General features: G+C 44.4%; 1 protein-coding gene across 1 annotated transcript in view; it reads left to right on the top strand.

Moving 5' to 3' along the window:
- The first annotated feature begins 5965 nt into the window (after window positions 1-5965).
- c34h6orf136 (chromosome 34 C6orf136 homolog) overlaps window positions 5966-26813 on the top strand; it is a 38491-nt gene continuing 17643 nt past the window's right edge. The window contains exons 1-3 of the mRNA XM_052043806.1: window positions 5966-6197; window positions 7885-8086; window positions 14866-15735. Coding sequence (XP_051899766.1) covers window positions 7907-8086; window positions 14866-15735 — 1050 coding nt within the window. The 5' untranslated portion in view covers window positions 5966-6197; window positions 7885-7906. The remainder of the gene's footprint in view (window positions 6198-7884; window positions 8087-14865; window positions 15736-26813) is intronic.

The following is a 26813-nucleotide window of genomic DNA, read 5'->3' as shown; positions in this document are numbered from 1 at the left end:
AAGCGCACTAGCGCCCCGGGGGGAGGCGCCCAACTGCGGCTGCGCACTGCCCTAACGCGGCCTCACCCCAAACACGGACCGGCACGCCTTAATGCTCCGGGTTGGCTTCTTATCCCAGATAAAACGTTCCGCTCTGCTTACACTATCCAACACCGTTGAATGGTATAAGCACGTATTGAAAGGTGTTTTGGGGAAATTACGAGATTAGAACATAGAACATTACAGTTCAGTTCAGTACAGTACAGTACAGGCCCTTCGGCCCACAGTGTTGTGCCGACATTTTATCCTGCTCTAAGATCTATCTAACCCTTCCCTCCCATATAGCCCCATATTTTTCTATCATTCATGTGTCTATCTAAGGGTTTCTTAAATGTCCCTAATGTATCTGCCCCCACCACCTCTGCCGGCAGTGCGTTCCACGCACCCACCACTCTCTCTATAAAAAACTTGCCTCTGACATCCCCCTTATACCTTCCTCCAATCACCTTAAAATTATGTCCCCTCGTGTTAGCCATTTTCACCCTGGGAAAAAGTCTCTGACTGTCCACTCGATCTATGCCCCTTATCATCTTGTACACCTCTATCAAGTCACCTCTCATCCTCCTCCTCTCCAAAGAGAAAAGCCCTAGCTTGCTCAACCTATCCTCATAGGACATGCTCCCCAATCCAGGCAGCATCCTGGTAAATCTGCTCTGCACCCTCTCTAAAGCTTCCACATCCTTCCTATAATGAGGCGACCAGAACTGAACACAATACTCCAAGTGTGGTCTAAACAGTTTCATAGAGCTGCAACATTACCTCACGGCTCTTGAACTCAATACCCCGATCAATGAAGGCACACACACCTTGTTAACAACCCTATCAACCTTGAGGGATCTATGCACGTACACCCCAAGATCCCCCTGTTCCTCCACACTACTAAGAGTCCTGCCATTAACCTTGTATTCTGCCTTCAAATTCAATCTTCCAAAATGTATCACTTCACACCTATCTGGGTTGAACTCCATCTGCCACTTCTCAGCCCAGGTCTGCATCCTATCAATGTCCTGTTGTAACCTACAGCAACCTTCTACACTATCCACAACACCACCAACCTTCGTGTCATCTGCAAACTTACTAACCCACCCTTCCACATCCTCATCCAAGTCATTTATAAAAATCACAACAGCAGGGGTCACAGAACAGATCCCTGCGGAACACCACTGGTCACTGACCTCCAGACAGAATACACTCCATCTACCACCACCCTCTGTCTTCTATGGGTGAGCCAATTCTGAATCCACACAGCCAGGTTTCCCTGGAACCCATGCCTCCTGATTGGGTATAAATTCACTCAAACAAAGAAGATTAACATCTAGTTGAGGTGTTCAACGGGATGGGAAAAATATTTGGGTGGGTACAAAAAATATTCTTTGGTGGGAGGGATCTAGGATAAGGGGGCATCAGAAAATTAGAGGTTGAAATATTCTGGGATGATGTTAGGAACCCAAATAACCAAAGGTCAGGAGTGCTGTCTTGGGGGTCTTAATATCCACCTGAGCAGGCAAGTGTGGTTTAAAATATAATTCAAAGTCAAAGTCAAGTTTATTGTCACATGCACAAGCACATGTGCAGAATTGCAATGAAAAGCTTACTTGCAGCAACATCTCAGGCATATAGCATCAGACACGCAGCTTTTACAAGAAAAACATATTAAACATAAATTATCCAAGTTAAAACTGTAACATTTCAACGGAATAACTGTCTAGCATTCCCTCAACACAACAATAAATTCTTAACCTGAATGATCTGCATAGCCCTGGCTGGAGATGGTGAACTTCTGCCTTACGCAAGAACACAAGAAAATAGGAGCAGGAGTAGGCCATCAGGCCCTTAAAGACTGCCCCACCATTTTAATAAGATCATGGCTTCATCCTGGCCTCAACTCCTCTTCTCTCTACGTCTCTGTTCCTCAATCTACCAAAAATCTATCTCCACTTTAAATGATCCAGTTCCACCACCCACTGAGGCACAGAATTCCAGACATTCACCATCGTCTGTGACAAGAAATTTCTACATATGTCAGCTTTAAATGACCGGCCCCTTATCTTGTCATTATATCCCCTTGTCTGAGTCTCTCCCAACATCTACCCTGTGAAGCCCCTTTAGGATCTTATATGTTTCAATAAGGTCACCCCTCATTCTTCTAAACTCCAAGGAATACAGGCCTAATCTATATAGTCTTTCTTGGTAGGACAGCCCTCTCATCCCAGGAATTAGCCTGGTGAATCTCTTTGTACTGCATCTAATGTTACTTTTTTTTGGGTAAAGGGACTAAAACTGGACACAGTATTCCAGGTAAGGCCTCACCAACACCCTGTACAATTTCAACGAAACTTCCCTATTTTTAAACTCCAACCCTTTTGCAATGAAGGCCAAAATGCTGTTTGCCTTCTTGTTGGACCTGCCTGTTAGTTTCGAGAAACAACGGACTGCAGTGCTGCAATCTAGATGAAAAACACGATGATGCTGGAGGAACTTAGCAGGCCAGGCAGCATCCGTGGAGAAAAGCAAGCAGTCAACTTTTCGGGTCAGGACCTGAAGAAACCTGGCCTGCTGAGTTCCTCCAGCATCATCCTGTTTTTCACCTGCCTGTTAGTTTTTTGTGATTCATGCACTAGAACACTTAGATCCTTCTATACTCAGTTTCAGTGTCTCTCCATTTAAAAAATAATCTACCTTTTGATTTTACTTGCCAAAGTGCATGGCTTCACACTTCCCCATGTTAAACTGCATTTGCCATTCTTTTGCCCACTCACTCAATCTATCTATAGACTTTTGCAGAATCACAGTATCCTTATCAAAAAATGCCCTTTCACCCATTTTTGTATCATTGGCAAATTTGGAAACCTTACATATTGCTCCTTCCTCCAAGTCATTGATAGAGAACAAACACAAGCCATGAATTGATTCCTGCAGTACCCCACTAGTTACCTCCTTCCAGTCTGAAAAGAACCCATATATTCCAACTCTCTGTTTTCTATGAGACAGCTAGTTTTCAATCCATTCGAATACACTTCCTCTGAAACCATGGGCTTTTAATTTATGATCTAGCCTCCAATATGATACCTTGTCAAATACCTGTCGGAAATCTATAAAGACCAGTTGATAGAGATTCCCTTCTATCAACTTTCCCTGTTACACCCTCAAAGAATTTAGCAAAGTTTTCAACGTTGTTTTACCTTTCATTGAAACTGTCAAGCACCTTCGCTCCGTCCGCTGCAACAGCCAGGACCTCTCGGTGGCCACCCACTTCAATTCCACATCCCATTCCCATATTGACATGTCTATCCACAGCCTCCTCTCTTGCCACGATGAGGCCAGGCACAGGTTGGAGGAACAACACCTCAGATCTCCAACCTGATGGCCTTAACATTTTAACATTAAGGCCTTAACAGTAACACGGCCTTAGCATTAATTTCTCTGGTAACCCCCCCCCCCACTCTTTTGTCTTCCCTTATTTCCATGGCTTCCAGCCCCCACCTTGATGACCTGCCCATCTCCTCTCCTCCCCTCCCCCATCCTTTAATCCATGGTCCACTGCCCTCTCGTACTGGATTCCTCCTTCAGCCCTTTGCCTCTTCTACCTATCACCACTCAGCTTATTACATCTTCACCCTGCCTCCCCCACCCCCACCCCCACCCACTACCTCCCCCCTCTCACCTGGACTCACCTATCACCTGATCTCACCTCTCCCCTGCCTGCATGTGCCCCTCCTCCTCCCCCACCACCTTCTTACTTCTGACTTCTGCCCTCTTCTTTTCCAGTCCTGATGAAGCATCTCGGCTCGAAACACCAACTGTTTATTTCCCTCCATAGATGCTGCCTGACCTGCTGGGTTTCTCCAGCACTTTTTGTGTATTGCTCCAGATACATCCAGCATCTGCAGAATTTCTTGTGTCTATGAAACCATGTTGACAAGGTTTAAGTATACTCAGCTTCCTAAATGATTAGCTATTTCCTCTTTGATTATTGACTCTAGCATCTTGCCAATAATAGCTGTTAAACTAACTGGCCTGTAGTTCCCTGCCTTCTGCATTTTTGAGCAAGAGAGTCACATTTGCTATTTTCCAATTTTCTGGTGCCCTCCCAGAGTTTAGTGAGTTATTCAAAATTTTCAACCAATGGGTCCACTATCTCTGCTGCCACTTCCTTTAACACCTTAATGTGCAGTCCAGTGGGTCCTTGTGAGTTCCTCCAATACTTTATCCTTTGTAAAATTGGAGTTTTTATGTTCTACAGTGTTATTTGAAATTAGCCCACCTGATATCTTCAGGATATTCGCAATGTCTTCCACGGTGACGACTGATGCAAAAGATTTATTCAACACCTCTGCCAGTTCTTTGTTTGCTTTATTAATTCACCAGCCTCGTTCTCCAGTGGCCCCATATTTACCTTAGCTGCCGTTTTCCTGGTTATATTACCATGGCCTCAGCAGATTAAAGCAATGGTAGTTTTTAAAACTAGATACAATAGCATCATAAGTAAGCTACAAGCAATTCGGGAGTGGTCTGATAATTCAAAAACATGACTTCAAAGTTCAAATAATTAAATGAATACTGCAATTAAAAATCTAATATCAGTAAGGATGACCATTTTGGTTTGTTCATACCTTTCAAGGAAGGAAATCTGAAACACTTAAAACAGCTTGCTCTATGCCTGAGGACTGACCCAATAGAAGAGTAGCTGATTCTTAATTGTTCTGCAAAAAGGCCACTCGGTTCACAGACAATGAAGAACGAGCAATTTAACATGGCTCTTGCCAGTAAAGCCCACATCCTGGGAATGGATTTAAAAAGAATTGTATAAATATTTGAAGGGGTAAGAATGCAGGATGCAGGGAAAGGAGCTAGTGGGAAGTTGTAACTGAATAGCTCTTTGAAAGAGCCGGCATAGGTTTGATGGTTTGAATGGTCCTCTTTTGGTATAATTCCAAAGGTGCTGAAATTAATGCCAATGAGTTGTACTCTTGACTCTATAAGGGTCTAAGTTGACGTCCCACTCCAGACAGACACAATAGAGTATTCTGACTGGTTGCATCATGGTCTGGTGCAGCAATTCAGATGCATAGGAACATAAGAAGCTGCAGAGAGTAGTGGACTCTGCCCAATACATCAGGGGCACATCCCTCTCCACCATCGGTAGTACCTACAGGAGGTGCTGCCTCAAGAAGGCAACATCCATCATCAAAGATCCCCACTATCTGGGCCGTGCCATCTTCTCACAGCTACCATCGGGCAGGAGGTACAGAAGTCTGAAGTCCCACACCACCAGGTTCAAGAACAGCTACTTCCCTTCAACCACTCGGTTCTTGAACTAACCGAGACAACCCCAATCACTACAATTTAGCAACACTGTCACCACTTTGCACTAAAATGGAGTTTGCTTTTTTTGTTCTAATTGTGTTCTTTCCTGTAAAGTGTATAATTTATGTTTTTCTTGTGAATGCTGCTTATGTGATGCTACGTGTCTGTGACACTGCTGTAAGTAAGTTTTTCATTTCACCTCTACATGCATGTACTTGTGCATATGACAATCAACTCGACTTTGACTTTGAATAGAAGTTAAGGCTGATAAACATAGTGTAGGATGGTTCAATGCCAATAAGAATGACGCAGGAAGGAGATGGAAAAACTGATGTGGACGAATTAATTACTACAACAAAACCCAGAGTTAAAACCAAGAAGGCAAAAGCCTCAATCCTTCCACATTTAGACCCCAAGGGACTACATCTCCCAGAATCCCACAGCATTAAAACGCGTGCGCACTAACAACCCCGTCCCAGGGCGCTGCGTCACAATCCCCACGCAGATTGCACCAATAGGCGCGTTGGTTTCTTCCCACGGAGGTGCCGGCCAATGGGAGGGCTCGTTTGAGGTGGCAGTTGCGACGTCTCTTCTGGAAGTGTCTGTGCGTGTAGGCGCATGCGCGGGGCGCCAGTCTGCCCCGGTATCCAAGGGCAAGGAGGTGGAGGAGAAGCCGGGCGGTGGGAGAGGTCCTGAGGGGTGAAGCGGGACGCGGCGCGGTGGAGCGTTGCTGGACGGGTGGCGGCGGCGGCGGCGACGACGATGATGATGATGATGATGATGCTGGCGGTGGTGGAGTAGGAGGTGGTTCTGGCGCCGAGGCCGAGCTACGGGGCTGCAGTTGCTCTCAGGTGACTTCTGCATCCCCGACGGCTGCCGGCGCCGAGAGGCAGTGCGGGCGCGCTGCCGGCGGGGGGCGCTGCCGCCGCTGGGCGGGGCCACCTCGGTGTGGGCGGGGCCAAAGGAGGGCTGGGCTCAGACAAGGTGGGCATCAGTATAACCTCGGGAGGGTTAATGGGGCTGGTGCATCAGGTTGGGTGAGGTGGGGGGAAAGGAGGCTAAAATGGCATAGGGCAGGATGCAAGGTGGTGTGGTGGACAGGTAGGTTATTGCAATGGGGGATGGGGTTATAGCAGTGCACTTTAATTGGAATTGGTTTATTATTGTCACTTGTGCCGAGGTACAGTGGAAAATCTTGTCCTGCATACTGTTCATACAGATCAATTAATTACACAGTTCATTGAGGTAGGACAAAGTAAAACAATGCAGAATAAAGTGTAACAGCTACAGAGAAAGTGCAGTGCAGGTAGACAATAAGGTGCAAGGTCAAAATGAGGTAGAGAATCCATCTTATCCTACCAGGGAACCCGCTAAGGTGAGCTCCTGTGTAACAGTAATAGGGTACGGTGCTGCAGTGGGGTTGGAGTAACTGGAGGCATGAGAGACTACAGATGCTAGAATCTGGAGAAACATGCAAAACGTTGGAGGAATTCCAGCATCTGCAGTCTCTCGTGTCTTCCTTTTGCTGCTCCACTGCAAAGTCCCTTTAAGGTATGCTGACTTTGCAGAAGTTTTCCTGCTTTGAAGTGACCTGCTGAGTTCCTCCAGCATTTTATAAGGTGCTGGAGGAACTCGGCGGGTCAGGCAGTATCAGTGGCGGGAAATGGACAGTCCACGTTTCAGGTGGAGGCCCTTCATCTGGACTGAAAGATAGAGGGGAGGTTGTCAGTACGAGAAGGAAAAGGGAAGGCGTGGAGCAAGAGCTGGGAGGTGATAGGTGGATCCAGGTGAGGAGAGGTGATAGGCAGATGGGAGGGAAGGGTGGAGATAGTGACAGAGGCTGAGGGTGATGGGTGGAGGTGACAAAAGGGCTGAAGATGATGAAATGTGATGGGAGAGGAAGGGGGATGCAGAGTGCTTTAATGGACAGATATGCTATTGTAACGGAGGATGAGGTTATGACTGTGCTTTAATTGGAAGGCTAAGATGTGCCCCTGTCCAATAGTGATAGGGCATGGTGTTGCAGTGGGGTAAGTATAACTGGAGACACAAGAGACTGCAGATGCAGGAATTTGGAGCAACAAATAATGTGCTGGAGGAGCTCAGCAGGTTGAGCAGCATCTGTGGGGGGGGGGGGGGTGAGGGTGGAAGGACGTCAACGTTTTGGGTCGAGACCCTACTTTGTGGGCCAAAGGGCCTGTATTGTGCAGTAGATGCTGCTCGACCTGCTGAGCTCCTCCAGCATGTTGTCTTTTGGGTAGGTATAACTTTTTGCATTTTAGGCTAGGGAAGCTGATTTATTGGGCATTGGCAGAGTAGGATGGTGGCCTCCAGTGTACTAGAGAACGAAAGGCATAGGAGGACATGGTCCTTGTGCAGACAAATGGGATTGGTGTAGATGGGCAAAAAGGTTGATTTGGATGTGGTGGGCCTGTTTCTGTGCTGTATGACTGATTCTGGGTGTTGTTAGGTTTGATGGAGTGCGTCGGTGGTGTATTTTCGGGGGAGGTTGTAGTAACTGGATTTTGTACCCCACAGTGGCGGTGGGCTGTGTACATGCATGGCTGGTGCAGTGAATTGCAGGCAGAGTGCAGCCAGGGGACTGGCAACGCTTGGACTCAGGCAATGGAAACCCAGCAGTTGCACTCTGATCAGGATCAGAGGGATTGACAGCAGCACCCACTACAGTTGCTACTATCCGATCAGGAAGCAGGATTCCTCCTCTCGCTGCCGCGTGCAGGTAAGCCATGGGAATTGTTGAAGTTTTGCCTTGCGAATTTGATCACTGCTTGTTGTGGCTTGGTGCGTGTCCATTCTTGGATCTTGACGCAGCAAGTTGTAAGTTCGAGACCTTTTCTGGAAACTTGAGGATGTGATCTATCCTGGTGTAGCACTAGAGGTGCTACGTTTAGGGTGAATTGTTAACGTGAGGTGGTCTTGAAGGATGAGGACTCTGAACACAATCTCAGAGATAAATGATTTATTTACAAAGACAAACACAGGGAAAAGGTAACAGGAACAACACACACGCACAGTTGATAGCGAGCGTGGGAGAATCGCAACAGGTAAAATACGCGCACGCAACAAACTGGGTACATACAGTCAAAGAAAAACAATACGATACCTGCCACCCCTTGACTCAGTGCAGGCACAGCTCTGCTACCAGGGATACTAACTAATTTCTCCAGTGTCATTCCATGGTTCCTCAGCCTGGAATGAAGCAGATGCTCCTAACTCTATTAAACAGTACACAGCTTACCAACAAGGCATCCCTCGGAGACAAAAGAGACAGAACCAAGCACATGTGGCACTCTTTATAGTGCTAGAGGGATGGGGGGTCCAGCCCATGTAGTTCAAACAGGCCTATGGCCCAAGGCCAAGTACAAAGGTGCTTAAAGGGACCAATGGTCAGGTGTGCACTGATGGGTGGGGTGGAGCCAAACCTTGATTGATAGTGGTGTGTCTTTCGACCAGGTAATGGGCAGTGCTGTCATGTGACAGCCACGATCCTCCACAATACAGATGGCAACTGACTTTTCTGATGGATTTTAAAGAATCAGTGGCTCCAATAACCTGTCTGTCTACTCAAACACCCTGCATCCTCCTTCCTCTCCGATCAGATTCCATCATCTTCGGCCCATTGCCGCCTCCACCTATCACCTCCCAGCCTCTGTCGCTACTTCCACTCTCCCGTCCTCCATTAGTGGCTCCAGTATAATTGAGACAGAAGAGACTGCAACTGCTGGAGTCTGGAAAAACAAATTGCTGGAGGAACTCAGCGGGTCAGGCAGCGTCTGTGGAAGGAAATGGATGGTCGATGTTTTGGGTCGAGACCAGTCCAGGTGAAGGGTCTCAACCTGAATCGTCGACTGTCCATTTTCTTCCAGAGATGCTGCCTGACCCCGCTGTTCCTTCAGCAGTTTTCTTTTTGCACCATTATAACACTATGGGAACCCCTAGCACCCTGAGTGGTATTCATAGAATGACGCAGCCTGGAAAGAAGCCCTTTGTCCTATTGAGTTCGTACATTGGGCACTGGTTTACGCTAGTCCTTCTTTATTGTCTTTGCATTTCCATCAATTTTCCCCAGATTTGACCACTTACCTGCACAAGGAGTAATTTACAGTGGTTAATTAACCTACCAACCCTCACATCTTTGGGATGTAGAAGAAAAGCGGAGCACCCAGGGCACCCACACATGAGACCAGGATTGAACCCTGGAGCTGTGAGGCAGTGGCTCTGCTAGCTGCGCCACTGTGCATTACCTAGCATTTTCATAATGGTTCCTATATCACCAAGTACTTAACATCGAACAGTACAGCACTGGAACAGGCCCTTCAGCCCACAATGTCTGTGCCAGACATGATGCCAAATTAAACTAAATCCCTTCTGCCAGTATGTGATCCATATCCTTCCATTCCCTGCGTATTCACGTATCTATTTGAAAGCCCATTAAATGCCATTATCTTATCTGCTTTCACCACCACCCCTGGCGGTGTGATCCAGCCACCTACCACTCTGTTTAAAACAAAAGAAAAAACTTGCTCTGCCCGTCTCCTCTGAACCTTCCCCCTCTCGCCTTAAAGCTTTGTCCTCTAGTACTGGACATTTCTATCGTGGGGGAAAAGATTCTGACTGTCTACCCTATCCATGCCTCTCATGATTTTATAAACTTCTATCAGGTCTCCCCTCAGCCTCTTGACGTGCCAGAGAAAACAACCCTAAGTTTGACCATCCTCTCCTTGTACCTAATATTCTCTAATCAGGCAGCAATCCGGTAAACCTTCCGAAGCTGTGAAATGTTTAGGACTTTGAGGTTGGGGGCAGAGCTTTAAAAATTTTTTAAGATCTTTTTATCGATTATGTATAAAATGTGACCTTGAGCCACTGTTCTGGGCATGTTGATGTCTTCTGTCACTTTGGTTCCAATGTTATGTCTCAAATAATTGTGCCAAGAACTTCAAAGTGAAAGGCTAAGATCTGAATGGATATATGCAAAAATCAGGAGTGCATGTCGTAAAAGGGAAAGTTTAATGGGCGATTTTTAACTTTTATAGCTCGGGATATGCAGACTTTGCATGTGTCTGAAAGGTAGTCAGTTTTAATTGCACATGATTGAGATTTGTCTGTTTGGTGTCTAATGTTAACCACATTAAAGAAACATGTTGAAGCTCCTGCAATACAAGATTCCCTCTGGAGTTATAACCCCCTAGTTCTAGACTGCCCAGATGGAGAAGCAACCCTGTCAAATCCTATTAATAATTTTGTACTTTTCAATATTCTCATTCTTCAAAACCCCAGAGAATGTGATCTTTATCGTAAGAAAGCAAACAGCAATTTAAAAGGGAGCCTTGACTTTTTCTTGAAACTCATTTTCCGAGCCCCGCTGTGGCTGTAGCCAGCAGTAGCAGTTCTGGTTGAGGTCGGCTGACTAAACATAAGGATCATACTGGAAACCTGACTACAGTGGCGTGTCGAATAATGTGGTTGCTGTCGAGAACCAGTGAACCAGGTTCAATCCTGACCTCCGGTGCCATCTGTGCAGAGTTTGCACGTTCTCCCTGTGACTGCACAGATTGTCCCCAAGCGCTGATGTGCTGGTTAGTAGGCTAATTGTCTCTTTTAAATTACCCCCCGTCAAGGTGGAAGGCATAGAATTGGGTGGGGAGGGGGGAGGTTGGTGGGCATGTGAGAGAGGGGTAGGTTACAGGGAAATAGAACATAGAACAGTACTGCACAATACGGGCCCTTTGGCCATGATGTTGTGCCGACCTATATAAACCTACTCCCCGATCAAATGGTGGAATGGGACGTGGAAATGCTTCTGGACCTGATGGGCTGAATGGCCTCCTGAAATTTCTGAAAACTGCTCAGCTGGTCAAGCAGCATGTGGAGAAAACGGCTGCTGTTGGATGATCAGAAAAGCCTTTTGTTTAAACCTCCTGTTTGCAAAGAGTACGTGTTATATGACCTCAGGATGCAGAAATTAAAATTTTTAAATATAAAACATTTAAAAAAAAATTTTATTTACAGCATGGTAACAGGCCCTTCCGGCCCAACGAGTCCGCGCTGCCATTTTTAAACCCAAATTAACCTATCTGTATGTCTTTGGAATGTGGGAGGAAACTGGAGCACTCGGAGGAAACCCACGCAGACATGGGAGAACGTACAAACTCCTTACAGACAGCGACGGGAGTTGAACCCCGATTGCTGGTGCTGTAATACGGAACAAAAGAGAGGCAACTAAGGGAAGGGAGTTAGTGATTAATTCTCTTGGAACATGATCAGCATGATTCAGCACCTAAGAAATAAAATTAATGCATAAATCTGAAGTCAAAATACACTGGTAGAAATGGTATCTGTGGAAGAGGAAATGGAGTGAATATTTTGGGCTCAGACTTCTGTCGTGACTGAGGGGAAAATTTAGAAATGGGGCATTTTGTGCAGTAGGGCAGAGGCAGGGAAGATGGGAATGAGATTGGCAGAAAGTCTGTGGTGGGATGAGTGAAAACTAAATGGCAAAAGGAGGTAATGGTCCAGGGAATAATGGGACGTAAAGACTCGTCTAGGTCTAGAGTTGCTGCACGTCTTATAGGAAAGACGTCATTAAACTGGAAAGAGTGCAAAGAAGATTAACAAGGATGTTTCCAGGACTCAAGGGCCTGAGAAAGAGGGAGAGGTTGGGCAGGCTAGGACTTTACTCCTTGGAGTGTAGGAGGTTGAGGGGTGACCTTATAGAGGTGTATAAGATCACGAGGGGCATAGATAGGGTGAATGCACTCAATCTTTTTCCCAGGGAAAGAGAATCAAAAACTTGAGGGCATAGGTTTATGGTGAGAGTGGAAAATTTTAAAAGGGACCTGAAGGGTAACTTCTTTGTGCAGAGGGTGGTGCGTACATGGAACGAGCTGCTAGGGAAAGTAGTTAAGGCAGGTACAATAATGACATTTAAAAGATATTTGGTTAAGTATATGGGTAAGAAAGGTTTAGAGGGATATGGGCCAAGCATGGGCAAATGGGTCCAGTTTAGATTGAAATCTTGGTCGGCATGGACGAGTTGGGCTGAAGGGCCTGTTTCTGTGCTGTATTATTCTGACAAAATGGTGGTAGCCAAGTTAGTACTGGAACCTGATGCCTGGGAAAATGGTGGCTGCTATGAAATTGTTGACCTTGTTGAGTCCAAAAGGCGCAAAGTGGAAGAGATCAAAAGATAAGGTGTTGTGCTTAGAGTGTCTCTTGAGCATCGTTTGAATAGTGGAAGGGGCTGAGGTTGGAGGGTAATGTAGAAATGAAATGGTAATGATGGGCTGGTCCATCTCAGGTTTGTGAATGGATTGTGGGGGAGTTTTGGATATTGCTCTGAGTCTACCTCGCTCTTCAAAAATTATGCATCACCTTCAGTAACTTCTATTTTCAATGCTGCTTGAATTCCACTTGCATAGAATTTACATCAAGCATAGCGATGAATAAATGATGATTTTTATTCCTCACAAGAACTCTCTCTACTTCACTCTGCCCTATCCACTTGGCCTTCCATATCCGCCTCACTGTTCTCCACCTGTCGATGAGGTACCTTGGATATAGGGGTAGGTCACTTGGCACCTCAAGCCCATTCTGACATTTGGTGAGACCACAACTGATCTCTGGTCTAACCCCGTGTATCATCTTTTGTCCTACGTCAGATCACCAGTGGTTAACAAAAACCTATCAATGTCACAATTAAAAATTAACAGTTGACTCCGTGTTAATTTTGCAGAAGAGCTCCGAACTTGTTTTGCCTGAGGGAGTATTTCTTAACTCCAATCCTATATTTAGACTACATCCTTAGTTCATGACTCTTTAGCCGAAAGATACACTTCCTCTTCATTTATCTTATCAGTTCAATTAAATTATATTATTCTTCAGTAGGTGACTGTGCAGTTCTTGGAATGCTGTCATTTCAGTTGTTGCATAGAAAATAAAAACGAGCCATTAAATAGGGCTCCTATATTTTCTTCATCTTCCCATGGGAAAGTTCCAATCTTCCAATAAACTGCTGACAGTGGGAAGATTGAACTCAGAAGTTCACCACGTGTTGGGATTGATGCCTGTGATTCAGCTGATTAGTGTTTCTGAAAGGGTCCCTTGCTCAGTAGGCTGGTTGGGATTGCTTGCTGGCATGTGGTGAGTGAATTTGATTAATGGTGAGACTAGTTTCCTGCAATGTCCAGAACTGAGGTGACATTTGTTCAGTTCGACCCCCAAAAACATTCCAAATGTTGTAAACCCCTACACAATGTAGTTTATAAAATACTCCCCTTTTCTGTTTCTGTGCAGCATTTTGTGTGGGTTTGGTATGTATAAAATTCACAGTACAGAAATAGGAGAGGTGACACAGTTGGACTTGCTGTTGTTTGCGTTCCATAGACCTACCCTCCTACGTTGCATCTGACCTGATCAGCCTATCTGATTATTCCTCCTCAGATCTGCTCTCTGCTTGCCATTAACTGCGCCTTGACTACTTGTGGGTGTGAGTTCCACATGCTCATATCTCCCAGGTTCTTGAGCGTTCTTGTAGATCACATACATTAGTGTACTAGCACTGGGAGACTTGATTAAAATGCATTTGGCCTTAGAGACACTGAGTATGCAGTTGTTTTAATGTTCAGGAGTTGTGTGCACCTGGGTTGAACCAGTCAAGGCTTGCTAGATAATTACCATTAATGTGTTCTTTTTATTTGAGCTTGTTAGATCTTTTCATAGCTTTCATTCTTTACAAACCGGAATGACTAATTGGCAGGCTTATTGAATAGGCTTCCACAGCCTTTTGAAGTAGTGATTTCAGGTTGCGAGCCCTGTACCTATTTGATGAGCATTATGCAGTTGCATCCTTTTTATGGGGTTTTGGTGTAGTAACTTCAAAATTGTCGATCATAAGTAAAAGTGGAAAGTCAGTGAAAGTCTGCTTCAAGTTACTAATTAAAGCACAAGCTTGTGTTAAAAGGCTGCATTGTCTACTCTGTCTTAGTAATTGATTCTGGTGCAGTGGGAAATTGAGAAGCCAATACTGATCTTCACCCCTACCTCATTGCCTATAAATTTCAGTTTTTATCGGAGTGACATTTATTTTGTTTGCTACTGAAAAGTACCTTTGATTTGCATGCAGAATGAAATTCTTTAAAGACATACGGGTTAGGAAGCTGTGGGCATGCTATGTTGGTGCCGTAAGCAGGGCAACACTTGTGGGCTGCCCCCAGAACACTCTACACAAAGATGCATTTCACTGTGTGTTTTGATGTACATGTGACTAATAAAGGTATCATATCATTGGTCAAACATGCAACTTGCAATCTCACGGAATGGCTAAAACAAATACAGCCACGTTTAATATCATCCTTTGCATTATCTCTTGCATCTATTGTTTTTATAACTGGACAGGGAATTGGTGTGTGAAGCCAGTTCAACTTGGCAGGTAAATTTGGAAAAACTTGTCAAAGCTTTTTTGTATTGACTCAGGCTGATTTCCCTTTCCTTCCGCAGAAGTTCGAGATGTGTCATGGCAGATTCTTTCGGCATATCAGCACCACCTCATGGACTACGCCCGTCTGCGTGTGGCACCAAAACAAAAGACAGATAGGCGTGGAGAACTACACGGCAGCAGATCGCAGTCCAAGCCTTGTGGCTCGCGACTTGCCTTGCTCCCAATTCCTTCCCAGTGGTTCTTTGCGCAGTGCTTGCATTCAAGGGACACACCCAGGTGATGTGCATCTCCAGTCCCTCGTCTGTATCCCGGATCAGAAGATCAGCATGCAGGTGATCGTGCATAGCCAGGGCAGGGAGCAGGCGGCCCTCGTGGAGAAGTCCTGCGCAGGTATGGAGCAATTGGTGGCCTCCAGGATAGAAAGTGGGGCCTGTGAGCTGGAGGAGTGCCTTGGTGCCGAGCAAGCAAGGGCACTTCTGCTTTCCCATCTCTTGGATTCAATCACCACGGTTGACGGGCGCAGTACAGATGACATCGCCGTAGAGCATCGCTCCATGTCTGACTTTCACGTGAGCCCAGTAAGTGAGCCAGCAGCTGAGGGCATCCCTGAGACACTGGCGGGGAGTTTTGCGGGGGCAGAGGTGCCCACTGTAGGCAGGCCGGCTTCCCTGAAAGAGGAGTCCCTGGACAAAGTGGTGAACCCTTGGGACGTGAGCGAGGGGCACCTGGACTCTTTCAGGACTCTGTTTGACAGCGAGTGCTGTCGGGTGCCGTACCATGCAGGCCTTGAACATCTAACTGTGACTGCACCTCAGCTCCGGGAGCTAGCCTTTCGCAGAGCAGGGGAGCTGAAGAGCACAAACCCACAGAAGGGGGAGCCCAGTATGGAGGAGCATCTTGCTGTCCTTTACGAAAAGCTGAGGCAGGAGGTAAGGGAACTCTTGATTTTAATTGTCAATTAAATCTTGCACAAAGGATACCTACTGATTGGTAAATGTACTGACTATGTCTGTAGTAACTTGCATTTGATGTAGAATACTGTACACCAAATATCAAACAAAATCCATTACCGTAGATTGTCAAATCTTTGGTCAAAGAGCAAAGCTCTATGTGGTTTCTAGAAGGCAGAGCAGTGGAGGGGTTTGGGGGGAGAATTTGTGTGTGGAGCATTGGCACCACAGTCAGCATTGGCGAATAATAAAGATCAGCATGTTCATCAGCACAGATCGCTGGGAAATCATTGAACTGGGAAAAAGTTACAGACTGGGAGAAGCTGAGGGAAAAGTTTTGAAAATTTGAAGTACTCCCAAACAAGGGTGTAAGATAAGTTAACTTGCAAATGACCTTGTATGCTTGTTATGACACAGGGTGCAGATTTTAAGACAGGAATACTTTGTTTGTATCATCATCTGGATGTGGTGGTTTCTGAGCTAGAGGGATGAGCAGGTTAGAGTAAAAGGGTCTGTCTAAAAAATCTGTCGAAATGCCTCCTAAATGTAATGATCGTATCTGACTTCTCCATCTCCTCTAGCACTCATTTCCAGATACCAACTACATTTTGTGTGGAAAGATTTGCCCCTCGGGTCCCCTCTTAAACCTCTTCCCTCTCACATTATGCCTATGCCCTCTCGCTTTAGACACGCCTACCATGGGAAACAGACACTGGCTATCTACCCTATTCATGCCTCTCATAATTTTATATATCATGTCACCTCTCTGACTCTCTCGCTCCAGGGTAAGCAACTTTAACCATTTGTGATGGCCCACACGGGAATAGTTTGGTGACACCTCTAAGTTCAAGAATAGGTGCTTGAATGAGTTAATGGAGAGTGTCAGTAAATCCATTCTAAAATATATTTGCAAACAGCCTTAATTTTGTACTGTTTTCCCTACCCCCATCCCCAGCCTTCCATTTCTTAGAACTGCTTTGTGTCTACAGCTTGGAAATGGGCCATTTGATCCTGCTGTTTATAGGGGCATCATCTTGATATATCTGCCTTACCAGCATATTCTCAATTTATTTCTCTAGTTTCCCCTTAAATGCGTCTGTGTTACTTGCTTTGATTACTTTGTATTGGTCCCCCAGGTTCACTAGAATCCTATCAGAGCTCAAATTATGAGGACAGGTTGCATTAGATGGAATAGAAAACTGTCCATATCACGATTTTCCGTAACCTGAAGCCACGTCATTTGTGCGTGCGTCAAGAAATAAGAGTTGATGGAAAAAATACACTTTGTTTATTTACCTTTTTTCCACACAAATTTCGCAGAAGTGAATTTTTATTCCTTATTCCAGATTTTTTTTGGTGGTGATGTGTGAATTCCATAACGGAGAATTTCTATTACCTGAATAGCCGTAACCCGTGGGTCACCTTACTTGGTGCTTTATTCCTTTATTTTGTGGTTGCTGTCATTAATAGTCTGGTATGGAGCGGTAATGCACACCTGTGGGAACATTGGTCGCTATTCAGTCTTTCCCTAATAAACAGTGGAAACCAAATGCACTGCCATCACTGGCGTAAGGCAGGGGTCGCCTGTAGTGGTGAGTTCCAGCCTATGGGGAAAGGACGTACTTCCAAATTTCTTACAGGGACCAGGAGTGATTGCCGGTATGGTTTTGGATTCCCTGTTGTTTGTACTGCAAAGTTTTGTGTTGGCTCTGAAGGGTGCCAACTAAAAAGAAAGTGATCACCTCTGGCCTAATGTCTCCTTTGAGCATCTTCGCTTGTATCTCCCAGTGCTTGCTGGTTGGCATTGATGAGCTGAGGGTGATCAGCTCGGATAAAAGCTTCTGATGCTCAGCAATAGAAACGGGTTTGTCATTTTAAGGACAGCTCCGTTAATTTTTTCCGTGATGACACTTTAACAGCAGGAGGACTTGTACCTTTTTCATGGGTGTCCATATTTTGTTAAACACAAACTTAGAAAGAGGCTTTTCAATATCTCCGTTAGTCTCTTGCATTCAAACTGGGGATTAATTTGGTCGCAACTTTTTCAATGTTTCAACAGCGACTACATTTGAAAAGACTGTCAGTGGTTTCATGAAGGCTGCGGAAGCCACTGTGGAATGCTTATTTCCTCTGGGAAATTCTTGGTAGGAAGCTGTTCTAGTCTTAACAGAATAAATGAAAGCAAAACGACACAGGAAATATTTGAACAGTGCAGGATTGTGAGAAGGTCTGAGAGCAAGTGGTCTCTTAGCTGCACTTCACTTCCTAAATGACAACTTGCCTTTCTTTAGCATCTTCCACAACCTCCTCTTTGAACCTTCTGAAGCGTAGTCACTATTTTAAAACAGCAAAGTAACAATCAATTTGCCCACAGCAAGATTCCACAAACACCAAGATAAATGACCAGATGATCTCTCTTCAATGATGTTGGTTGAGTTAAATACTTGCCACCTCACTGGGCAGCATTCCTTTGCTGCTCTAAGTATATCTCATGGCAAAATTTTGGAGAGAAGAGATGACGCCTCACCTGAAAGGTAACACTTAAAAAGGGTGCAGTGCTCCTTCAGTATTGCAGCCTGGATTTTGGAACAGCTTGAACCCACTCCAGACCACCAAATCACAGCTGATGGCAATTTCTTGTTTAAAATACAGAATTGCGGAACTTGGGTAGCAAATCACACTATACAGTTAAGCTCCAATAATCTTGTCACACTCCAGTCTTTGGCTGCACTGGACTGACAGATTTTCCAGACTCAGATTTCATAGAACATAGAACAGTACAGCACAGGAACAGGTCCTTTGGCCTACCAGCGATCGGGGTTCGATTCCCGTCACTGTCTGTAAGGAGTTTGTACGTTCTCCCGTGTCTGCATGGGTTTCCTCCGGGTGCTCCGGTTTCCTCCCACATTGCAAAGACGTACGGGTAGGTTAATTTGGGTTTAAAATGGGCGGCGTGGACTCACTGGGCCGGAAGGGCCTGATTGCCACTCTATAAATAAAAAAAACTAAATCTCTCCTGCTTGTACATGATCCATATGCCTCCATGTCCTGCATATTCATGTGTCTAACAGCCTGTTGAACACCACTATCATGTCTGCTTCCACCACTACCCCTGGCAGCCTGTTCCAGGCACCTACCACTCTCTGTGTTTAATAAAAAAAAACTTGCCCCTCGCATCTCTAAATTTTTCCTCTCTCACCTTAAGTGAACGTACTCTAGTACTTGATATTTCTACCCTGGGGTCAGAAATAGGTTCTGACTATCTACCCTATCTATGCCTCTCATAATTTTATAAGCTTCTATCAGGTCTCCCCTCAATCTTCGACACTCCAGAGAAAACAACCCAAGTTTGTCCAACCTCTCCTTATAGCTCATACCCTCTAATCCAGGCAGCATCCTGGTGAACCTCTTCTGCACCCTTTCCCAAGCCTCCACATCCTTCCCGTAATGAGCAACCAGAACTGCACACAATACTCCAAGTGCAGCCTAACCAAAGTTTTATACAACTGCAATGTGACTTCCTGACTCTTACACTCAGTGCCCTGACTGATGAAGCATGCCGTACTCCTTTATCACCATATCTACTTGTGTGGCCACTTTCAGTGAGCTATGGACATGGACCCCAAGATCATTATTGATATTATTCCTATCAATACCCCAACTCATGGGTAATTAGTTTTTTGGATGTTATGATAAATTCTCCAGTGAACCCAATGAGTTTCAAGGGTGTGCAGGGACTGGGGCCCTGATGAGTTTCAATGGTGCAGGGGAACTGCTGAGTCTTGGAGAGTGTGGGAATCTTCAACTGAAGAGCATGGTGCTGAACCATTGGAATTTCTGAATAGTGGGACAGTGGAATATTGTTTTATTGTACTCCGTGTAGGCATCACAGCTTTGCTCATGCCTGACCACTTGCTACAGAACTCAATCTCAGCACTCTGTGCTAAGATGCTAAGCATTACCAAAGGCTTGTGCCAAATCTTAGTTTTGAGGAATGCTTTCCATATTTGAATTAGACTTGTTCCCTTCGACTTCCACCACGAGCCTTCAGGTGAAAAACACGATGATGCTGGAGAAACTCAGCAGGCCAGGCAGCATCCGTGGAGAAAAGCAGGTAGTCAACGTTTTGGGTCAGGACCCTTCTTCAGGACATCCAGTCCCTATGTACCTCCATTTCCCATCATGACAGCCTCACCGCCTTCCACTTCTCTTGACTAGAGACAGAACCAGTCCCCTTCCACTAACACTCTCCTCTGCCTGGCTGACCTCGTCCTCACCCTTAACAACTTTACTTTCGATTCCTCTCACTTTCTACAGACCAAGGGCGTAGCTATGGGCACTTGCACGGGCCCCAGCTATTCCTGCCTCTTAGTTGGCTACGTTGAACAGTCTCTGTTCCAAGCCTACTCTGGCCCCATTCATCAACTTTCTCCCCTATATTGACGACTGCATTGGTGCCACCTCTTGTACCTGTACGGAACCCAAAACCAGTCCTGAAGAAGGGTCCTGATCCGAAACGTTGACTGTCTGTTTCTCTCCACGGATGCTGCCTGGCCTGCTGAGTTCCTCCAGCATCATTGTGTTTTTCATCTGGATTCCAGTATCTGCAGTCCTTTGTTTCTCTATTGAGCCTTCAGGTGACTTTTCACAACTTCTGCTGCTCTGTGGTTTAATCGCATTTCTTAATATAGTTAAAGAATGATCGTTCTTATTGGCCTATAGAATTGAGCTTTAATTCAATTACTGTTAAGCAGCTTAATCTTTGTGAGGTCACTCTATATAGGGTGACCCCAGGTAATGAACAGGTTCTGTTTTCACAGATGTCCATAAGTCGATTTTTGTCCATAAGTTGTAAAATTCACAAAAATCACTCTATGGTAACCACACCTTCAGTATTGTAATGATTGGCATCAAAAGCACGTAAGACTGATGTGAAAGAATTACTAAAAGTTAGGGAGAGAGGGGAAACCAGTTCTGCTGTTCATCAGAATGAACGTATGCCGGACTTTTGAATTTAATAATATTATGGGAGCTCGCTCGTATGTTGGCGTGTCCATAAGTTGGGCAGGCACGTCATAAATTGGGCATTCTTAACCCAGGGGTGGCCTGCATTAAATCCCTCTAAACTTGAGCTCATCGGAAGCTCTGTCATCCATATGCTAACAGGCACTAAGTCTGGTTTGTCTTTTTCTGCCTCTGCTCACTCACTATTATTACCCTTCAGTCTGAATTTTAAAGTTCTCACCTTTGTATTTTAAATCCTTACCCCTCCCTGTCGCTGTGATCTCTCCACCCTGCAACCCTCCCAGATCTCTGATCTCTTATTCCCTCCTTTGCACAATCCTTATTTTGTTTGCTCCATTGTTTGTCTTCAGCTAATTGATCCTGTGAAGTGATTTTCAGGAACTTTACTGTGTTGGAGGTACTAAAGAAATACAATAACATGTCAAATTGCCAGCTAACAGTATCAGAATTTTGAATGGAAAACTACAAATCTGAAATAAAAACAAAATGCTGGAAAAACTCAGCCGGTTGGACAGCATCTGTGGAGAAAGAAGCAATTACCATGTTGGTTCAGTTTTCTTATCCTACTCCTACAGTTTGGCCTGCCAGGCAGGTTCTGCACCCTTGCCATTAGCAATACCTTATACAGACTAAGAAGCTTAATGTGCTGATATCTGCCCCCATTAAGCCGTTTTGACTCACCCTATCACAGACGCTACTTTTTTTCTATACATCCCTTGCCCACCTCCTCTCCTACTGAAAACTAACTTGTATCTCTCTCTTTCCCAGTTCTGATGAAGAGTCACAGACCCAAAACATTGACAGTTACTCTTTCCACAGATGCTGCCTGACCTGCTGAGTTTTCCCAGTGCTTTGTTTTTATTGCAGGGGGTTATGCTTAAGCCTTCTGTCACTTCTCATCTGAATCTATTGAGGTAACCTTCTATTCCCTTCTTCCTCAAATGCTTGTCCAGCATCTCTTTAAATATGGAGACACGAGACTGCAGATGCTGAAACCTGGAGCAACATCTGCTGGAGGAACTCGGAGGTTGGGCAGCATTTATGGAGGGAAGTGGATGGTTGACGTTTTGGTTTGAAGCCCTACATCCTCCAGCATCTTGTTTTTTTTTGATCCCTTTAAATATTTCAACAGTCTTCTCCTCAACCACTTCCTATGGGAACGGTTCCCATGTTCTCTTTGCTCTTTCAGTAAAGAACTCTTTTTCTGAATTTCCATTTGGATTTCTTGGTGACTGTCTTGTATTGAAGACTTCCTAGAACATAGAACAATTATAGCACAACTCAGGCCCTTCGGCCCACAAAGCTGTGCCGAGCATGTCCCTACCCTAGAAATTACTAGGCTTACCCATAGCCCTCTATTTCACTCAGCTCCATGTACCCTATCTAACAGTCTCTTGAAAGACCCTATCGTATCAGCCTCCACCACCGTTTCTGGCAGCACTACTTCCTGTAATGATCATTCCCACAAGTGGAAATATTTATTCACTCTTAAATGCTCAAAGTTTAGAGACGTCTCAGCTGCCTGTTCCTAAGAGAAAGGAGACACAGTTTGTTCATTCTTTCATGACATGTACACTCTCCCACTTCTGGTACTGTCCTTTATAATTCTTCTCTGTAGTTTGTCTAATGCCTCTATAATTTTCATGATATTGTTACCGGAATTGTGTTCAGTACTAGGACTAGTTTAACCAAGGTTCAATAAGGCTTGGTATAATTTCCCTACTTTTCAATTCATTCAGTCTCGAAGCAACTGCTTGGTTTGTTGTTTTTTAAATGGCTTTACTAACTTGTGGTGCAGGTCTTAATGATGAGTGTATTTGTACTTTGAGATCTTAGTTTCTCAACCTGACTTAGAGTGTTTGTTTTGTTGAACGTCACTTGCTAATTAATTGTCCTTTCTACAAGCTAATTAATTTCTTTCTGTAATTTGCTGGAGTCCTCCCTTGTATTGACTATTTCCCTCCCTCCCTCACCCCCACCCCTACCCCCCCCCAAAAAAATTCAGGAAGGTATGCAGATTTATAAATTACTGTGGCTCTTTGCCTCAAAATCAAAGTTGTTGGTTTAAAAATTCTGGTTTCATCTTGATGCTGGACAGGATTAGGAAAGAGCCATTTTTACAGAAACCCCTATGTCCGAACCTTGCCCTTTGGTTTGCATCAAATACAAAGGAGTGGAGTGACAGGTATTGGGGTTTACGTGGTGCCCATTGACCAAAGGGAGTTTGAAATTGCTGCTTGACCTCCTTATGTGAGTTTGGTTACTGCATTGCAAGATTAGCAAACGTAGCCTTGTTGCACTATGTTGAGATCTCCAAGTACTTGGCCAGGACCCAGAGGTAAAGAGCAGGTGGCAGATGTGAGAACACAGAGCATTGAGATGAAATGAAGGAATTTGACCAGTGTCACTTCAGTGATTGATGAGAAATCTCTACTGGAAGAGGAATATATTACCATTGTGATCTATGAATAGCTCTGATTTTGTGCAATTTCTATCCATAATATAGTATCAGGAATAACCTTGTGCCTTCTTGCCAAACATATAGTCATGTTCAGCTGGAGGTGTCTACAGTGATGACCTACAGTCTAAGATTGCATTCCTGATGTAAAGTTCAATATAAATTGCGACAGAATGCTCAGGTTCTTTTGGCTTAGATTCTTTCCCCTTGAAAATAGAAGTGACCCCAGATCTACATTAATCCCTTCCGTAATTTTAAAGTATGTGTTGAAAAATCCTTCTGCTTGTGTGCAGTTTGAAATTAGATGCTGTTAAACATGAGAGCCACTAATAAATTCTGTGGGGAATTCAAGAGAAACTTTATCCAGAAAGCTGTGTGAAGGCTCTGCCTTGAGCAGTAGTAGATATGACTGAAGTAGCATTTAAGAGGAAGCTAGATGGTACTTAAGGAAGGAATAATGAGGAGGTTTGAGGAGGCCTAAATGGAGTATAAAACATTGGGATAAGGTTGCTTGGCCTTCTCCCATTTCTTGTGTTCTTGTTACCTGCAGAGAACATCCTGAAGACCTTTTGAGCTCTGACTTCTTTTGCCAAGGTTTCTCAGCATGGCTGTTTGACCATAGACAGCAGGAGCCCTTGGCTGATTTTCTTCTCTGTCCCGCTGAAATCAATTACACAATCTGTGCTAAAGCACACTGTGTTGGAATCTGATGTAAAGATTTAGGCTTTGCCTTTCCTTGGGTCTTCTAAACAGAGAAAAGTAATGATCTAAAATTTGCCCCTTTGCATATAGTGAGTCCAAGATTGTCAGTTAACCCATGTGTGTGTAGAGAGAATATTTAAATAGAGATTGTACAGAATGCTTACCAAATACTTGTTGATTCTTAGTTTAATGCACACACGGAGCTCTCCTTTTTACCAGCTGAACACCTGAGAGATTGAAGAGAAAATATCTATCATTATTTTAATTTTTTAAATTTTATTTACAGCGTGGTAATAGGCCCTTCCGGCCCAACGAGTCCGCGTCGCCCATTTTTAAAACCAATTAACCTACCGTTATGTCTTTGCAATGTGGGAGGAAACCGGAGCACCCGGAGGAAACCCACGCAGACACGGGGAGAACGTACAAACTCCTTACAGACAGTGACGGGAATCGAACCCCGATCGCTGGTGCTGTAATATGTTACGGACTCAGTGAAAGTCCCTTTAAGATAGAGAGTGTGTGTGTATGTGTGTGTGGGGCGTGCTTACGTCAATAGAAGATAAAGGACGTAATGACGTTGTTGAAGAAGAAGAAGAAGAAGAAGAAGAAGAGAGAGAGAGAAGGGAGAGAGACACCAGCCTGCTTGTTTTTCTCTATCGATGGATGAGAAACAATAACTGTGTTTACCACTGAAATCCATGTATGGAAAAGTTGGAAGTAATCCGGTGGAGTTCACTTTGTTGCTGACCTGTAGAAGGAAACAGGTATTTGTGTGTGGACGACCACGGTTCGGATGCTTTTCGGGGTGAGGAAGTCACTACCGAGTAAACACTGAAGTGTCGTTTGGGTTCCATCATGGAACATTTGGATTTCGTATGTACTCTCTCTATGTTTTTCTACATCTACATCTTATCTTCAGACAACGGTGGTTGTTGAAGAAGCCCTTGCTCATGTTTCACCTTATGGCTTGCGGAACTGAACTTTAAGAACCATTCAGGAACTGGGAGTTTTGGACTTTGTCACACACACACACACGAAGAGTTTAGTTTTGGGGTTAACGTTCGAGGTTTAACATTCTTGAATTCTAACATACTAACTTTTTTTACTTTTATTTTACGTATTATCAATAGTAGTGATTAATAAAATAGTTTTTAACACTGAAACATGCTCAGTGTGTTTCTTTTGTTGCTGGTTTGTGACAAAATTGGGGGCTCGTCCGGGATAGTTCCCAAGGTTAACGAGTGTCGTCTGGGATTGTACCCCAGATTGACGAGATTAGTTCGGGATTCAATCCAAAGATTTTTGAGGGAGGTCTGATAAATTCTTTTTAATTGGCTTGTGTGTGTGGAAACCAGCAGCAATGGATATTAAGGCATTTTTGGAGTCACCAACCCAAAAGGGATTGGAGGTGGCGAAAAAGGATGATTTGATAAAGATTGCTACAAGGCTAAACCTTACAGAAGTAAAGCAGTCTATGAGAAAGGCAGATATTCAGAGACTGATAGCTGGCCATTATGTGGAAAAGAAGGTGTTTGAGAAGGAAGTGTTAAAACAGTTTCCTGGCAGTGAAATAGCAATTTCTGAGGCACAGGTGCAGCTGGCAAAGATAGAGGCTGAACGAGAGCAAACCCAGTTAAAGATAGAGGCTGAACGAGAGCAAACCCAGTTAAAGATAGAGGCTGAACGAGAACAAACCCAGTTAAAGATAGAGGCTGAACGAGAACAAAAGAAATTAGAGGCCGAACAAGAGGAAAAGAAATTAGAGGCTGAACAAAAGCTAACTCAGATGAAGATAGAGGCTGATCTAGCAATGAAGCAGATGGAATTGAAGAGGATGGAGCTGGATAGTGAGGAGAAGGAAAAACAGAGGCAGCATGAGTTACAAATGAAGCGTAGGAGTTCGGAATCTGATTCTGATGATGGTTTTTCAGCCAGCAGGGAGGTTCGATTAGTCCCTCCGTTTGAAGAAGATCAGGTTGATCAGTATTTCCAACATTTTGAAAAGGTTGCTGTGAGTTCAAACTGGCCAAGGAAAGGATGGGCTCTTATGGTACAGAGTGTGATTAAAGGTAAAGCTCAAAAAGCTTATTCTGCTTTGTCTGTTGAGGATGCAGCTGATTATACCAAGGTAAAACAAGCTATATTGAAGGCCTATGAATTGGTCCCTGAGGCTTATAGACAAAAATTCAGAGACTTGAGGAAATCTGCAGATCAGACTTATATGGAATTTGCCAATGGAAAGAGAATATGTTTTGAACGATGGTGCCTGGCTAAAAATGTAGATGGGGATTACGATAAATTGACAGAATTGATACTGGTGGAAGACTTTAAAAGATGTGTTCCAGCTGAATTAACAACATATTTAAATGAAAAGGCAGTGGAAACTTTACAAGAAACTGCTAGGTTGGCAGATGATTATGCTTTAACCCATAAATCCAAATGGGGACAACCTAAAACCTTTCAAAAGAGTTACAAAGACAATCCAGGTAAACCAGAGATTAAATTGGGAGGTAATCAAAAAGGAAAAGATGAAAAGAAGCCAGGGCTGGAGAAACCTGTTGAGCGTACTTGTTATTACTGTAGGAAACCTGGCCACGTGATATCTAATTGTGCCCTTTTGAAGAAAAAGAAGGAAGCTGGGCCCAATGCTTGCTTTCAGGCAATTAAAAATCAAAAAGGTTCAGGAGATGCTGTTAAAGATCAGTCCTTGCAAGAGGGAAAAGTGGAAAAGTTGGAGGAGGTGAGAAAAGAATTCCATTCGTATGTATCAGAGGGTTTTGTTTCACTGAATGATGAGTCACCCCAGGTGCCAGTGAAAATTCTTAGAGATACTGGGGCTAGTCAATCTCTCTTGCTGGACAGTGTTTTAAAT

This window comes from Pristis pectinata, chromosome 34, assembly GCF_009764475.1.
Source record: "Pristis pectinata isolate sPriPec2 chromosome 34, sPriPec2.1.pri, whole genome shotgun sequence".
NCBI lineage: Eukaryota > Metazoa > Chordata > Chondrichthyes > Rhinopristiformes > Pristidae > Pristis > Pristis pectinata.
This window is presented reverse-complemented; position numbering and strand designations above follow the sequence as displayed.